This window comes from Triturus cristatus, chromosome 2_1 (genome assembly GCF_964204655.1).
Source record: "Triturus cristatus chromosome 2_1, aTriCri1.1, whole genome shotgun sequence".
Taxonomy (NCBI): Eukaryota; Metazoa; Chordata; class Amphibia; order Caudata; family Salamandridae; genus Triturus; species Triturus cristatus.
The window spans coordinates 191,923,578-191,939,740 of record NC_140581.1 but is presented as its reverse complement, the minus strand read 5'-3'; the positions used below and the strand labels follow the sequence as shown (position 1 = coordinate 191,939,740).

Genomic DNA, 16,163 nt, shown 5'->3' with positions numbered 1-16,163 from the left:
GGGACAAGACAATGTTCATACATGTGAGTGGTGGTACTAGACCCCCTTCCTGTGGGAGGGGTGGGAATGTTTACGCAATATCAGGAAGTATTTCCATAAGTTTATGTATATTTGTAAATTGTTGCACAGTATTGAGTGGTGAGTGTGGGTAATAAATGCACTTTTCCTTTTTATAAAGAAAAGCACAGACTGCACAGTCATTTATTGAGTGTTATTACCGTGTATCTGTGAATGGTGATTACTAGCCCGCACGTTGCCTTTTGATGTCCTTGTGAGACCGTGGATATTTATGTGTATGAGATGCAAGCGTCCACCTCTCATTTCTCTTACCCATACTTCGCCTACCCTATCAGGGCATCACTTCTCGCAATAAATAGCCTACTTTATCTATTTTCAATATTTGACTCTGGCTGTCATTTGGCTTTATCTTTGGCCAGACGATCTATTACCAAATAGCTCTAGAATCTGTGACTTATATACAGTTATTTTAGACTTACCTTACACCAAGGAGTTATTATTGTTTACATCCTATTACATTTTCCTTGAGGGCTATTAATAGTACACCTTAAACCTGACCGTATAACTTGGAGTCAATAATTGCCCACACAATTTTAGGAGTCGCTGGTTTGCACCGTGTTGATTGGTTTTGTTTGCTCACTGCGGTATTGCGCTCTTAAATTGATTGCTCATGCACTTCCTTCATCGATAGGACACAGATGCTCCCTCGAGTTTGGGCAAGAGGTTGTGTTGGCTATTTTTACCTCACTGTGTGTGTAAGCTACCAACACATACATTTTTCACACGAATAATGTCGAGTCAGTTTGTTACTAAGATGAGACTGAACAGCTTTGAAATTAAAAAATGTACAATTAATCACACTTGTTCTCTTTTATTTATTTTTTCGAGTGTGAAAATGCTTTAAGTGATGTATGTCTCCCAACTTCTTATCTCTTTACAGGTAGAGCATCACTACCAGTGGACACCAATCTGAGTGAAAATCACTACAACCATTGGTTTAGTATTCCATTTTTGAGGTTGATTAAGCTGTCTGCGACATAACCATAGCAACCTGTTTACTTTTTCTCTTCATTATCTTTTTTTCTTGGTCCTGATGAAAGCTGACACACCTCTACGGAGGGCATGAGGCAGAAACATGTTGACCACCACCACTCTATGAGAGGTTGAATTCCCTCCTCTCATAGTACTTGTTTTTAGTCTAACCTACAGACACCCCAATAAAACTTTACGGCGTACCTTGGAGTTAGTTTTATATCACTTACACCATTCACCTTGTTTGATTTCCCTCACCACACCCTGCTCTTTTACTTGTTTTTAGAAGACCTCTTCTGCTACATTGAAAACATCCCTGAGCTCCTTCCTCTCAGAGAGGGGGTTGTAGCCCACATTGCGACTAGGCTCGCAATGCAAGTAGGTTTCCCGATGATAAAGCATGCCACCTATGGATAGGTGAGGAGAACCCTCTCTGTAAATCCTCAAAGGGTATAGAGCCATCTTCATTAAAAAAATGGCCGATAGAATGGCGCTCTGGCCCCTGCCAGGATTTCAACCCCTTGACGTCTAATCCTGGGAGGAAGGAAGTTAGCTCTTTAGAAATAGCTACTGCGATCCAAGCTTGTAGTGTGGTGGACGTGATCATAGACAGGTAGTGGTTGGTGGGACAGTGGGGATGTGTCATAAATGGAATCTTCCACACGTCTGTGCCCGCTAGGGCCTTATCCATAAAAAGCCACCACTTTTCAGATTCCGGTCTCGACCACTCCACCAGGTACCTAAGTTGAGCTGCCCTGTAATATTGAAGCAAGCACAGGACCCTCCGCCCTCGACGTAGGCTCCCAGCTACGCTCTCGACTCATTCTGCGTCACTTATCTGCATATATAAACTGTAGCAATTCTCTCTGTAGTTGACTCAACATTCCATTTGGGGGCTGGATTGAGAGGGTCTAGAACAAATAGAGTATTTTGGGTAATACTGTCATTTTAGCAGCTGCAATGCGCCCGATCCAAGACAGCGGGAACAATTTCCAGCTCCACAGGTCCCCCCTCACTCTCCGCAAACAGATCTTGATATTTTAATCTTGACACCTCCTCTATTATTGGGGCAATATGTAAATCCAGATAGGAGATAGCTTGCGAGGCCCATGTAAGAGGGAATGCCTCAGATATACCATCCCAGGTTTCGGGAGAGACAGTCAGGTCTAGCGCCTGGGATTTAGAGATATTTATATGAAATCCCGAGACCTCTCCAAATGGTTGTGCTTCCTCAAAAAAGCCTGGAAGGGACCTGCCTGGTTCTTCTAGTGCCACCAGTACATCGTCCGCATGGAGAGTGATTAGATGCTCTTCCCCCCCAAAACTCACCCCCATTACCCCTGGATTATCCCTCACCCTTTGTGCAAATGGCTCCATATAAAGGGCAAACAGAAGGGGGGACAAAGGGCATCCCTGGTGTGTGCCCCGCCTGATCGGGAAGTGTTGTGAACTGAATCCATGTATCCTTACTGAGCCACTGGAGAGCCATAACCCCTCAGCGCTGACGCTTGAAATCTCTCTCCCAAGCTGAAGTGAGCTAACATCTCTATTAGATATGGCCAATGGACCCGGTCAAAGGCCTTCTCTGCATCTATAGAAAGAAGCATCACTTCCCCCTTCTTACGAGTGACCTTATCTATCAGGTGGAGGATCTTTTTTGTGTTGTCTGTGCACTGCCTGGACGGGATAAACCCCTCTTGGTCGGGCTCAACTAATTCTGGCATCAGTGGACCTAAACGGGCCGCTAATATCCCAGATGGCAATTTCCAGTCAACATTCAGGAGCGAGATGGGTCTATACGACCCGCATTGGTGTTTATCTTTCCCTGGCTTAGCTATAACCGTAATGTATGCTTCGGCCATTGATGGTGGGAGAGTACCTAGGCCCTCAATTGAATTAAAGACTGTGGTTAAAATCAGAGCTAATTCTTTACAAAAGGTTTTTTAAAAGGCCACTGGAAAGCCATCTGGCCAGGGGGACTTGCGTAATTTTAATCGGGATATCGCAGATATAACTTCCTCTATCTCTATAGGTGCTTCAAGTTTGCTGTATCGTTACGGTTGTGACCTTGGTGCCCCTTAAATAGCCCTCAATATTGGAAGCCAGGCAATCTTGGGAGACATAAAGAGCTCTATAGTACGATCTAAACTCCGCCATCTGCTTATCCCTAGTTTATAAAGTGCCCCCATCTTCTTTCAGAGAAGTAATCGCATGGGACTGTCTAAGGCCCTTAAGTTTATTTGCTAATAACCTACCACACTTATTACCACCAACATAGGAGTGCTTGAGGCATAGAAGGGCATATTCTGCATAATCTAAGTCGAGTCCTGCAAGTTGCTTTGTAGCTGCTTCCAACTACCTCCAAATTCTAGGTGCTTCTGTACGATGATGGACCCGCTCCAACTCCCTTATTTGCTGTTGGAGCTGTGCGCGTTTCTCGCATCGTATCTTATTATCCCATGCTGAGATGCTAATAAACCCCCCTCGTATAACTGCCTTCAATGCTTCCCATACTATAGCTGGTTTCCCCTCAGGGGTGTCATTGTTTTGCATGTAGTTTTCAATAGCCATTCTAATCTGCTCCACTACTTCTTTCCTGCTAAGCGAAGTTTCCCTCAGTCTCCATGAACATGATCTGTCACCTACCTTAGGGAGAGATATCGCCATTAGAATCATGGAGTGATCAGACAGGGACTGCGGTTCTATTTCTATCATTTCTAGGGCATCCAGTACTACCCGGTCCCCTAATAAATATTCCAATCTGGCATAAAATGTATGCACATGAGAGAAAAAGGTATAATCTTTCCTGTCTGGATGCTCCATAAGTCATGCAATCTCAACTCCTGTAGCCATTGGTCCCCTTCCCATGATAGTGTCCCAGTGCAGCCCTGTCTTCGTACTGAGCGATCCCGCGATCTCCTGTTTGGATCACTCTCTGTTCTTTTGTAGCCATTATATCCGCAATAGTGCCCTGTAGAAATCTTTCTTGCCCTTCATTTGGATCAGAGATCGAGCCACCACCACCATCTGTGCGCCCACCTGCATCTGATATCCCAGCAAACTGCCTTTTATTTCTGCTATTTTCACTCCAACTTTCCCTGTAAATGTACGTGCGAAGAGTATGGTTACCCCTACAGCTTTATGGGGCAAAGAAGAGAAAAACTGCTGGGGGAAGGCCTTGGTCTTCAACCTATGCCAGTCTCTGGGGAGTAAATGCGTTTCTTGAAGAAGACAAATGTCTGCCTGAGACTTTTCTAAATAGGAGATAATGGCCCTTCTCTTCTCTGAGTTATTAAGCCCTTTCACATTGAGAGTCAACACTTTCAACTCTTCCATCATAAAAGACCTAGAACGAACATGCTGCTTCGTACTGTCCTTCCTCTCCTGACTCCAATCATCTCCCTTGCCCCTCCCCGAACCAATGTCCCATTGTCTCCATATGTAGTGTCATCCACAACTAAAAGGAAGTACCGTACCTGGAAACATCCCAGAAAAAAACAAAACAGCAACCATAAGTGTCCCTGAAGTGGAGGAAGGACCAGCAGGTCGGACCCCGGTCCAGTGGATAGGTGTCATTGGGAGACGTGTCCATCACCCTCAGAAATAGCCCCCCCTCCCCACCCGACATCTCCTTCAACCGTGGGACCCTTAGACCTTGAGTCTTCCGAGAGCTTTTCCAGCAGAGCTCTTCTCTTCGATGCAATGCACCCCGAGTCTGGCCTGGAGACTCCCTGCTCAGTAGCCACTCTCCTCCACCCCATGTACCCCTCCACTCGCTCGTTCCGCTTTTCTACACCAGCTTTCCCCTCATTGTGAGTGTCTATCTGCAGCAATGTATGCCTCCTGCAGGGAGCGTAGATGATGCAATCAGTCTGCCAACGAAAAGTCAGCCGGAACGGGTGCCCCCACGAGTAAGGGATCTTCTGCTCTCTCAGAAAGGCAGTGGCCGCCCTAAAGTTCCTCCACTTAGGAAGTGTGGACATGGCCAGATCTTGAAACAGCTGTATCTGGCTACCCCGTAATGTCAATTGTTGGGATGCTCTAACTTCTCTCAGAATTCTTTCCTTGAGTAGGAAGCTATGAACGCATGTCAAGATGTCTGTTGGCTGTGCTTGTCCCAGGACTCCTCGGCCCACCCTGTGTGTCCTATCTAGACGGATCGCATTTGCTGAAGTGTCCCCCAGTATCTCGGCAAACAGATCGAGGACGTATTTCTCTACAACTCCTTTTTCCACTTCACAAGGAACTTCTCTACTCCGGATGTTATTTCATCTCGAGCGATTTTTGAGGTCCTCTGTGTGGGCCTGTAGATCTAGGCGTTGCTCATTGAGACGGATCAATTCCTGCTGTCGGTGTGTGATCTCATCTCGAGCAGACCCCTGGTTTTCAAGAGTGTCCATGTGATTCCCAATCTCGTTTACATCCTTTTTGATTACTTGCATCTTGCCTGAAAGGTCTTTTTAAGCTGTTGTAGATCTTCCCTCAAGGAGGAGAACAAGGGTACCAGTTGAGAAACCGGGGCTTCCATATCTTCCCCCGATGGTGAGGATGTTCTACTTGCTGCTGTCGATGTGTCCCCTTCTTGCGATACTGCTTGCTTCGAGAACATCTCCTTGAGCGTGCCCCCTTTTTGATGCGACCTGTCACCATCTGGGCTGCTGCCTCCTTCTTCCAAGGACCTGCTCTCCTTTCACTGCTCCCACTCACCTTTGCTCCCTATTAGGATGAGTAGCATCCTGTGACTATACTTTTGCGGTATTGTGGCTGTGGTACTCCTATGTTTCTGCCTGGGCCAAGCACTCGGGTGTCACTGGCCTCCCACAATATTCTCAATGTGGCCCATGGGGGTTGTGTGTGTTGAGGCATCCCGGCCTCTCATGCTGCGTCTCAGACCCTATGTCCAAATGTCCACCAGCCTACACCTTGTCCATCTTTTCCCTAGTGCCCCCTTTCGGCACCTCCAGCTCTGTTGTACATCCCGGTGTTCTCTTTTTGACCCCTTCAAGCTAGAGCGCCACAGCACGATCTCCACACCTGAGGGTCTCTTCCTTCCCACACCGGCTTCTTCTGGCCTTATTCGAACTGCTTTACATGGGGCTTATCATATGACCTCCGTGTCAGGGATCCCAGGCTGCCCCTTCCTCTGATATGCTACTCGCATAAATGTCTCTCGTGCCCCCGCTTAAAATGCTAACGATCACCCTCTAGGCCTTCGTGCCGCCTCTGTCCCGCTCCTCCAGCGCTATGGGGTTACCTCGCTCTCCAGGCTCCGACGCCAGCTCTGCCCGATCTCAGTGCTCCAAAGGTAGAGCCTAGCCCCCCACTATTGGTACCTCTATGGGGCAAGTCATCCAATACCTGCTCCGGTTCGGGGGACCTTTGGTCTCATTAGGGTAGGGTGCTATTCGCCGCTCTACGCCGCTGCTGTATGCGCTGCTCCCCTTCGGTGCCTTGGGCCACAGCAACGGCGTCCTCAGTCAGCAGAGCGACCGGGAAGCGCAATGTTCTTCTGTCTCTGCCGCCCCTCATCCCTCACCAGACTCTGGGCCTCTCCGTTCGAGGCGACTTCGAGCACAAGCCGCGTAGCAGAACTTCTCCTTTCGATCTCGTGTAGTGCGCTGGCGGGTGCTACCAGCTCCACTCCTCCAGGCCTGCCTGTGCCAGCACAGTCCGATCCCTCAGGGTGCAGAAGCCACGCCACCAGCACCGGTCTGACTCAACAAGGGTCTGTAAACAGTTCCCGACCCCCTCCGCTCTTTGTTTTCACCCTCTATTTTAATGCTTATAAGGATGCTGGGCAGCAGCAGAACAGAGGGACCGAGTTATACGTCCTAATCGGTCGCCATCTTGGCCACGCCCCCCCCGGAGAGGGAGATTAGAGCATATGACAGGCCTTAAAATTTTGTTTGGGTAGTTTTACATAGCGCAAACACTACGACAGCTACGACACTCTATTCCCTGCATGACACTCTATGCCACTCCACTCTACTCTACGGCACTCTACTCAACTCTATGCCACCACACTCTTCGACACTTTACATCACCCTACTATACTCTTTTCCACTCTATGCCACTGCATTGTATGAGCCTCTATGCACCTCTACTCTACGCCCTTGCACTCTACTCCACTCCACTCTACTCCCTCCATGAATATTCACGACACTTCATGACACTCCACACCACTCTATGCCACTTCACGCTACCCCGTTCCAAAACAGCCTACACACTCCACGCTACTCTACGTTGCGCCATTCCATGACACTGTACGATGCTCTATGCAAATACCCGGGCAAGATGGCCGCCTGTTAAGGAGCTCCCACCGTGAGCTCCTGTGCTAGGGATCGCTAGGGATCGCCATATGGAGCAAATCCTGAAATCCTGAAAAAAAAGCCCCCCCTAGAGCCACGGCCCATTGGGATCAGGAGAAAATGAACCCCTGACCACAGAAAGACTGTGGTGAAGCCCATGCCGTGAAAAACTAATAAAAAAGGACCGCCACCGGTTCATATGCTACAAGATGGCTGATCACAAAGAAGCTCCCACGTAAATCCCTGGCATTCAGCAAAGCCCCTTCATCAAGCCTTTTGATCTTGCTTTCTGGCTCCATGACAGAGGAGCCTGCCCAAACTCTTGGGGAGGCCTCCTAACTCCACCACCATGTATCCTGACCAGGCTTCGGAGCTCCAGCTTCACCTGCTGCTCACCGCCCAGGACCGGAGAGTGGAAAGGACCCTTTCCCGCCACCGAGGATAAGGGAGGCTGTGACATGCAGAGCTTCGGAGGCTGCAGAAGCACCCCCCTGGAGTTCACCCCGCCTGCCCCCTCATCTCGGCCACTGGTCTCCTCGAAGCTCTGGGTCCTGCTGAACGAGTGCTGCCCGAGGAAGGGGGTGGGGGCGTAGGCCATCTAGCTGCACTCAAAGTTCGTCCAGGGACTGGTGCAGTGAGGAAAGGGGGGCCGTAAACACCAAAAAAACTGGCCTTCTACCACCTGGACCAGTGCCTGTCTGCTCGCCACCCTGCTCATGCCTGGATGGGGGCATGCAACCATTCTATTACCCTTAATGCAAAGAATATCTCCTGAATGCTCCAGTGGTGCCGCGGGGTGCAAAAGCACAGCGTCAGACGAGGAGCCGAGGAAAGTATGGTGCTGAGCAGGGAGAAGTTGCACTTGGGAGGGTGCAAAAAATAGAACAACTAAAACAGGAGGTGAGCCTTCAATTGTCCCCTACTTTCATTCCCCCTGTGGCTCAATACCATTGATGTGCTGTCCTCCCCCACCCCCTTGAGAGTTCAACTCACCAGTACAATCCCTTCAGGCCCAAGATCACCGCCTGTGACTGCTACAGCAACCTGAAGGCCCGGCTGAAAGCAAGAACCCCAGCAATGGTGAGACGATCATACTGTGTAAATATGCAATATATATTTGTTCAACCCCAAGCGCTTCAACTCTTCTTAAAATGTAATCTTGAGTGAATTTGCAACTTGTATATATGTAACTCTAACCAGTATTATCTGTAGTAGACATTTGTACCTACAACCATTCTCATGTGAGTTTATCTTTTATGTAATTTACGTACTCTGAAGTCCTTATGTAATGTAACTGGTTCTATTGTAAAGCAGTCTGCCACCTTTGGGTCAAGTTTGTGCTATATAAAAACGCATAAATAAATAAACTCCATTCTACGATGCTCTGCGCCCCTCTATGCCACTCTACTCTACTATACGCAACTCCCTCTACACCACACATGCCAATATACTCCACTCTACGACATTCTACTACACTCTACACAACTCCATCTATTCACACCACTTTACTCCACCGTAATCTATGACACACAACTCCGCTATGCCACTGTATCCCACTCTACAACACTCTGACACTCTACACAACTCCCTCTATGCCACTCCATGCCTGTTTACTCCACTCTACTCTATGACACACTACTCCACTATGCCACGCCACTCTACGCCACTCCACTCTACACCGCCACTCCACTCGACGACACTCCACTTTACAACACTTCACTGCAACTCTATAGCAAAAAGAACAGAGGATGGACAGAATGCTGAACAATGCAAACATTCACCCTCCATTCACAGATATGAATTTAATCCATTGTATTTTTTGCTCACCACACCATCCCAGTTTGGACCAAGCCAATGCAAATCAATCTTGGCCCTGCTGCTCATGGAAACAGTCCAGCCCGAACTGCCAAGCCAGGTCCTCTTTGAACCAGAAACAAGTATCCTGGGACGGTTCTCAGGGTATCACCCGATATCAGCCAGGCTAGCCTGAATCCAGTGACACAGTAAGCACGGAACCCAAGTCTGGGCATACCCTTCCCAGTAAGGGCGACAAAAGCAACAAGAACAGATGATGGATGCAATGCTGAACAATACAAACAGTTTAGAACTCTGCTTTTGTTTGACTGAGTTTGTTTTTGTTTGTGCTATGTTATTAAACTGCCAAAAATGAAATGCTGATAGTCTGTCACCATACGTACCAATAGACCCGATTCAGCAGACTGCCTCTACTCCAATATAAGTCAGTGGGAAAAATACATTCTCCAGACTATTTTTTTCTAAAAATCTTCCACATATCTGCTCTAAAATGTTGGCATGTATGCGTAAGCCCCAATTTGCGAATCATTTAAGGTGAAACTAGATTAGCTGGCTTCTTCATTTATTTTCATCTTTCATCTGCAATATCAGACATGGATTGATTCCTGTGAATGTTTTGTCAGGACATTATAGATCTATAACACAAAAATATTTAATCATAGTATTTTGTCATGTTAATTATCCCCTTCCTGGTCATTTGCCTCAGTCCAACCTCTTTGAGGTTTTAAATGCACACGCACCAGGCGCTGACTGTGCAATTCCATCCTGGTGCTGCACCTATTCAAGATGTTGAGGGCCCCCTGCGTTCATAATTTCTGGTGCTGCAACTCTTCGTTTGCCAGTTTGTTACTTCCCTTTCCATGCTTACTTTGCTTTATTTTAGCATGGTTTGCCCATACGTATACAGCCTACTTCTACAGATTTATATCAGCCCGACAGCAGAAATGGATAGACAAAGGCCCTGATATTTAGAGAATGTATTGAAAAAGTGAGCTTTCCCCACACATAATGCCGGAAGTGCACATACGCGCACTGCGAGTCGCGCTCTAGTGTTCAGTAAACCTTTGCCCCTTCAGCTTCCGCCCACATGTGTACAGTTTCCATGGTGACCAAAGTCACTTCCTGGCTCCGATGTTGTTTATAGCAACGTGTAGCCGCACCGGTGGAGTTCGGGGAGGTTGTTCAACAGTTTCTGTCCCGATCCCAACCAGCCATCGGCCCAACAACTAGACAGCCATGCTGGTGAGCCAGAGGGCCCGAATGGGGGCCCGCGAGATCACGGGGCCCACGCCGTACTCCGTGGCGGTGGTAAGCATCACTCCCATTTCCCTTCTGACCCGAGCACACGGTGCCTTTAGTGCTATAGCGGTTGATTGTTTTTTGTTGTTGCCTCGCAGCATCCGAACAACTCCTCCTCCTCTTCTCATGTGGACCCAGTGGACGTAATAGTTATACATTCCAACGCTCCTTGTACATTCATGGAGGCTTCTCTTTATCCAAACATATTACCTTTTACATGCTTAGCTTTATTTCCCCCCCCCCAAAAAAAAATATCTCTTAGCCTAATTGGTGTTAATTTGTCTATATAGGTAGTCTTACTTGGTTCTCATTTGTTATCAGTAGAACAAACCTAACTGCGATCTGCTGTGTATTTTGTGTTAGAAGAGGTTGAACCTGCTACTTAGTTTCAATATTATGTAGGCGATCATGTAGAGTGTAAATGGTTCTTATTGTCTGTCTGGGGCGCTTGACCTTGAAATGGTTTTAGTGCTCTGGAAGTGGTGCATAATGAATGGTCTGTGGTGGAAGGTCTGCAGCAACCCATCTCTACTATAGTTCTTTCCCAAGCCTGGTGTCTTTTATACCCGGACATTTATGGCTAATGAGTGCTTTAGGAGATTCCTTGCCTATAACATCAGACTTATGGCCTGCAGAGGAAGTAAGGGCTCACATTTATGCTTTAATGGTGTATGAAGTTCTGCCTAGAACGGCCGTCCAGTGACCAATAGAATTAGTATATCTTGATTTTGGTGCTCAATAACCTGTGAAAATAATTATTGGTTCCTAATGATATGTAAGTAGATGTTTTTTAAAACTTGTACCCACAGTTTCTATTTATGTTCATTGATATACAAATCATAAATAGATTATAAAAAAGTGAACGGTTCAACAACGTATTTTATTGGGTCCCCATTACAAACTTAAAATGTTTCACACAGTTTTGTTGTTGACAATGTTTTGTGGCTAACGGGGAATGGTTAGATAAGGTGAGACCCAGTAAAACCCCGATTAAGCGCCCGTGTGCAATGTCCAATGAGAATATTCTGATTCTCTAAATTATGGTTGATGAAGTACTGTTCTCATAAACTATTGCACCCCTAGTTACCTCCCATCTCCTCATCAATTCTTATTCCTACCTTATTATATAACCAAAATCCAATGTATAGATGAATGCGCTTTGTTTCAAAAGTACCGGATAAAAAAAGTATAGCCATTAGGTTGAAGCCTACCAGACAGTTTAGCGGTCTGGTTTGCTAATGACATCTTGGGGACATTGTAAGAGCTCCTCTGGGAATGGCATCTGCCCATTACTCACCATTGGCGTGTGGTTTGTTTGCTCTCTATTTATTAACTTTATTTTTTTTAGGCTGTCCATCTTGAGTTTGTGCCTCCCGTGGAACATAGTCTATTTCTGTATTCTTTCACAAGTGCTTGCTTTCTGTAAACAGGATTTAAAATCTTGTTCTTATCTTGTTACATTTACTGTACATTCAAAAGACGAAGGTCAAATGTAGGCTCTGTCTTCCGAGGGAGCTCGGTGTTTACTTTTCTTTTCTGTTTTCAAAGTGAGAGGATTTATGTGACAATCTTGCTGTGAAAGGAAAGGATTTTTCTAGCACATAACACAATTTAAATGTCTGCAAATTAACTGTGCAGATATTTCAAAATATATTAGAATTAGGAAAGCACAAACAAAGCAATTCTTTTGGGTAAATCTGAAGTGTGGTGGAAACAAATATTTTAACACGAGTAAAACAAATCAATACACTAGGGGATGACATATCCACACATTGAGCACCTTGAGACACTCACGAGTGATTTGTCGCGCTTAATAAATCCTGATTGATTTTAATTTGTGCACTGTGCACTCTATGACATGTCATGCCACTATATGAGGGAGTTCCATACAGTGGAGAAGAGTGTTGTAGAGTCCACTTTATGCCACTCCACTCTACAACAAGCTACTCCACTCTACACAACTCCCTCTAAGCCACTTTACTCCACTCCACACCATATGCCAATCTACTCTCTCTGCGACACTCTATGCTAAACCACTCTACTCCACTCTGTTCAATGACACTCTACTCTGACACTCCTCTCCTCTCCACAACACTCCTCTCTATGCCACTCCACTGTACACCCCTCCACTTTACGCTGTTCGGCTCTTCTCCCATCACAACTCTCCATGATACGCCATGACACCCCATTCCACAGCACCCTATACCACCACACGGCACTCTACTCCACACCACTCTATGCCACTCTATTCTATGACACTCTACTGCACTTTATTTCATTCCACTCTACGACAATCTACTACACTCTACACCTCCACACTCTACTCCACTGTAGTCAACTCCCTCTAAACCACTGCAAGCCACTTTACTCCACTCTATGTCACTGTACTCTACGCCACAACAATCTACTTCTATCTATGTCACTCCACTCTACAACACTATGCCACTCTACTCTACGATACTCCACTGCATTGTTTCCTCTAAGGTGCGCACTTCACAGTGGAAGAGGCAGAGTATGGGGAGCTGCAGAGGGTCACAAGGTGCACAGCAAATGGCTCCCGCACATGCCACTTGCTGCATTAGTTTTGGTGATAGGGCAGCGGCTACATGGGTATACAGGCAGCAGTGTAGTCTCTGATCAATCTATTTTTTTATGGCCATGCACTATTTGGCATTTTTCTGTGTCCGAGGGCATCAATCACATTTTGTATTGAAAGGTAACAGTTAAATACTTCAGACTATTAGCATTATTGTTTATTTTGTTGCTAGCATTATCTTAGAATGCCTGACAGAGCCAGTGGTGTAGCCATTGAGGCATGGATCCTAGTTAGGGCGACCAGGCATCCCAGATTTGCCAGGACAGTCAAGGTTTATCATCAGCTGTCCCGGCAGGTTTATGCAAATTTGGCTCATGTCCCAGTTTTCAGAAAGGTCGACTGAAAAGAATGGAATGTATGTTTGTATGTGTTCTGAAGTAGAACTAGCTATCAGTTGTTAATATAAATCAATTTAATTAACATATATGATACTGGCTTTAGAAATTGAATTTATTTATTGTAGATTTGTGATTATGGTGGGACTTGATTGAGAGCTTTGGAGTTAAGGCAGAATGCAGTGCCATATTCTCACAGTGCCTGCCAGTGAGTCCTAAAGCTGTTAAGACTACATGCACGTCCAATTTTGGCCTCTCTACAAACTACAGAGAGTGATGGTCATATATATGTAAATTGTAACTGTGGAAAAATGGGTGGAAGAGTTACAAAATTGTCCAAATAAGACATCACTAAAGAGAAACAATATGCTGATTCTGTACTTGCTGCAGGTAAGCGGGTGGGTGTGTGGTGTGTGTGTGAGTGCATGTTTAAGTGGAGGAGGTCAAGGGAAGTATGTTCAGGAGAGAGTGAAAGAACTGAGCACAAGAGGAAAGAGATGATGTCAAAGTCAAAGTCAAAGATCTTTATTCGAATATAAAAGACATCCATAAAAGTACATATAAATCACAACAATCATCCGATGACTGGTTAATCTTGTGATGTAGATATTTCATAGAATACGAATATCATAACAGTGACAGTAATTCCACAATGGAAATACAATATGATTTAAACTAGAATGAGCCACAGTAAAGACAAAACACAGCTAGTTAGCTATGACATGTGCAAGGGAACAGTCACTAGTGCAAAAATGCAATGTGCAAACGATGCAAAGATAGTGCAAACTTACTAGGCCACGTTCATTGTTGCTCGGGATCGAACAGCAGAATGAAAAAAACGACTGACTCTAAAGATTACATCATCAGAGCTTAGCATCAATAGGTCTCTAAAAGCTAAATTAAAATCCATCAGAAAGTTCTTTTTAAAATAAGGAATTAGGTAATATTTGGTATATTTTACATAAAAACCACAAAAGAATGTAAAGTGTAACAGGCTTTGTTTGCCGCCTAGGTTACAGGGACAGCTTATATTTTCCGAATTTTTGATAAAGCCTAAAGGGAAGCAAAGGAGATTTTTAATGCTCCCGTCCCTGAACCGAAACAACAAACTCCTATTCCATTTGCCCAGTTTCTTTCGCAGGTAACCCTGGGGCATGTTATGGGGCCTACCGCATAATTCCAACAAGCATTTGCAATGCAATAGGTCTCGCATTTGCGAGAGTTTGAGCTATTGGCATTGTAAATGACAATGCCTTTTATTTATGTGTTGGTTTTTAAAACATCAATAAAAGGAATTGTCATTTACAAGGCCAATAGCTTAAACTCTCGCAAATGCGAGACCTAGTGCATTGCAAATGCTTGTTTTTAATATGCTACAGTTATCCATACAAAGATCCTGGAAAAACAGATCAGTTAAATACCCTGGAAGCTTGCGAACCAGAGCGACGAGCTCTGTGAAAACTGACTGCCAACAATTACCTCTCAGCCAGCGAGGAGAGGGCTTGGAGCAGCCTTTACCCAAACTACTTTAACCTCAGAGGGGCAGGAAATGCACGAGTTCACTCAGCAGACGAAAAGCAGAGCAAAGGAATGTACAGGAGCAAGAAATAAAATCTAGAGTCCGTGAAACAGAAAACGAATAAGTGATAGACCACAAATTATTTCTACCTGCTGAAAGGTGCAGAGGCGTGCACACACTTCAACTATGGTTGAGGGCTCCCCCATATATCCAGTGTCTAGTGATCACGGTGGGTTATTAGTGATGGAGTATGTGAGGCGTTAAGGTGGTGCGACACACAACTCAAAACATAAATAACACTATTTACAACACCACGCCCATATCTATTATACCTCAGACTGCCACAAACCCAACTACAACAGGGCAGCTGGTTTTAACCCAATGAGCACTGAGCAGATCTACCAACTTAGAAGATGTGAAAGCAAATCAATGAGGCCTTCTACACTCACCTCTCACATGCCATAATATGTATCTACGGTACAATCAATAAAACAGAACCACCAAGCAGAAAGGCGTCTCACAGCACAAAACCATACCCACAAAGCTACAGGCGGAACCAGGCTCCAGTCTGCGATCAAACCTCAGGAGTATTTGGAGAGTCATCCCCAGGCGGACGAAAGCACTAGGAAGCCATGCTAGAGGAAAAACCGCACCTGGATGCGGCAAAAAAGCAAGCAAGAACAAAATGCAATTTTAAGTAACAGATGAATAAAAACGAGCGTACCATATGTTGGTAGCTGGTCTTGGGCCAGCCCTGCATGCACATTTTTCAAATTTCAATAGTACAATATAATCTAGGACTTTTTACTTTTGAAAAAGTAAACTTTTCGTGGGATTACTCTACAGAATAATTGTGTCTATATGCGTACACTCGGGTTCAAAGGAAAAAACATCGACTGAAAATTAAGGTTATCGAATCCAAGAAATAGTGGTGCTATTGACACACAATATTTTGAGCAAACCGTGGGTTGTACTCGCAAGGGCTGTGCTTTGTACACAGCTTACTGACAATGCCTCAATCAGTTCTACATCCATATGGTCAAGCCCCTGCGCATATTACTAATCACCCCCATGAGCACACAGTGTGCACCAGATAAATAGTCTAGGATCCCTAAAACAAGTGTTGTGTAATGTAATTTCGAAAGAGCCCCTCCAACCCGAGATACCTTTATTTTAGCAGCATCGTCCCCTACAAGGTAGAATGGTGGCCTTTCAGTGCCTTGAATAACTAGGTGCTTATG

General features: G+C 45.5%; 1 protein-coding gene across 1 annotated transcript in view; it reads left to right on the top strand.

Annotated features, from left to right (window-relative positions):
* Window positions 1-10,312: 10,312 nt before the first annotated feature.
* Window positions 10,313-16,163, top strand: part of CFAP53 (cilia and flagella associated protein 53) — a 137,016-nt gene continuing 131,165 nt past the window's right edge. The window contains exon 1 of the mRNA XM_085629703.1: window positions 10,313-10,481. Coding sequence (XP_085485829.1) covers window positions 10,410-10,481 — 72 coding nt within the window. The 5' untranslated portion in view covers window positions 10,313-10,409. The remainder of the gene's footprint in view (window positions 10,482-16,163) is intronic.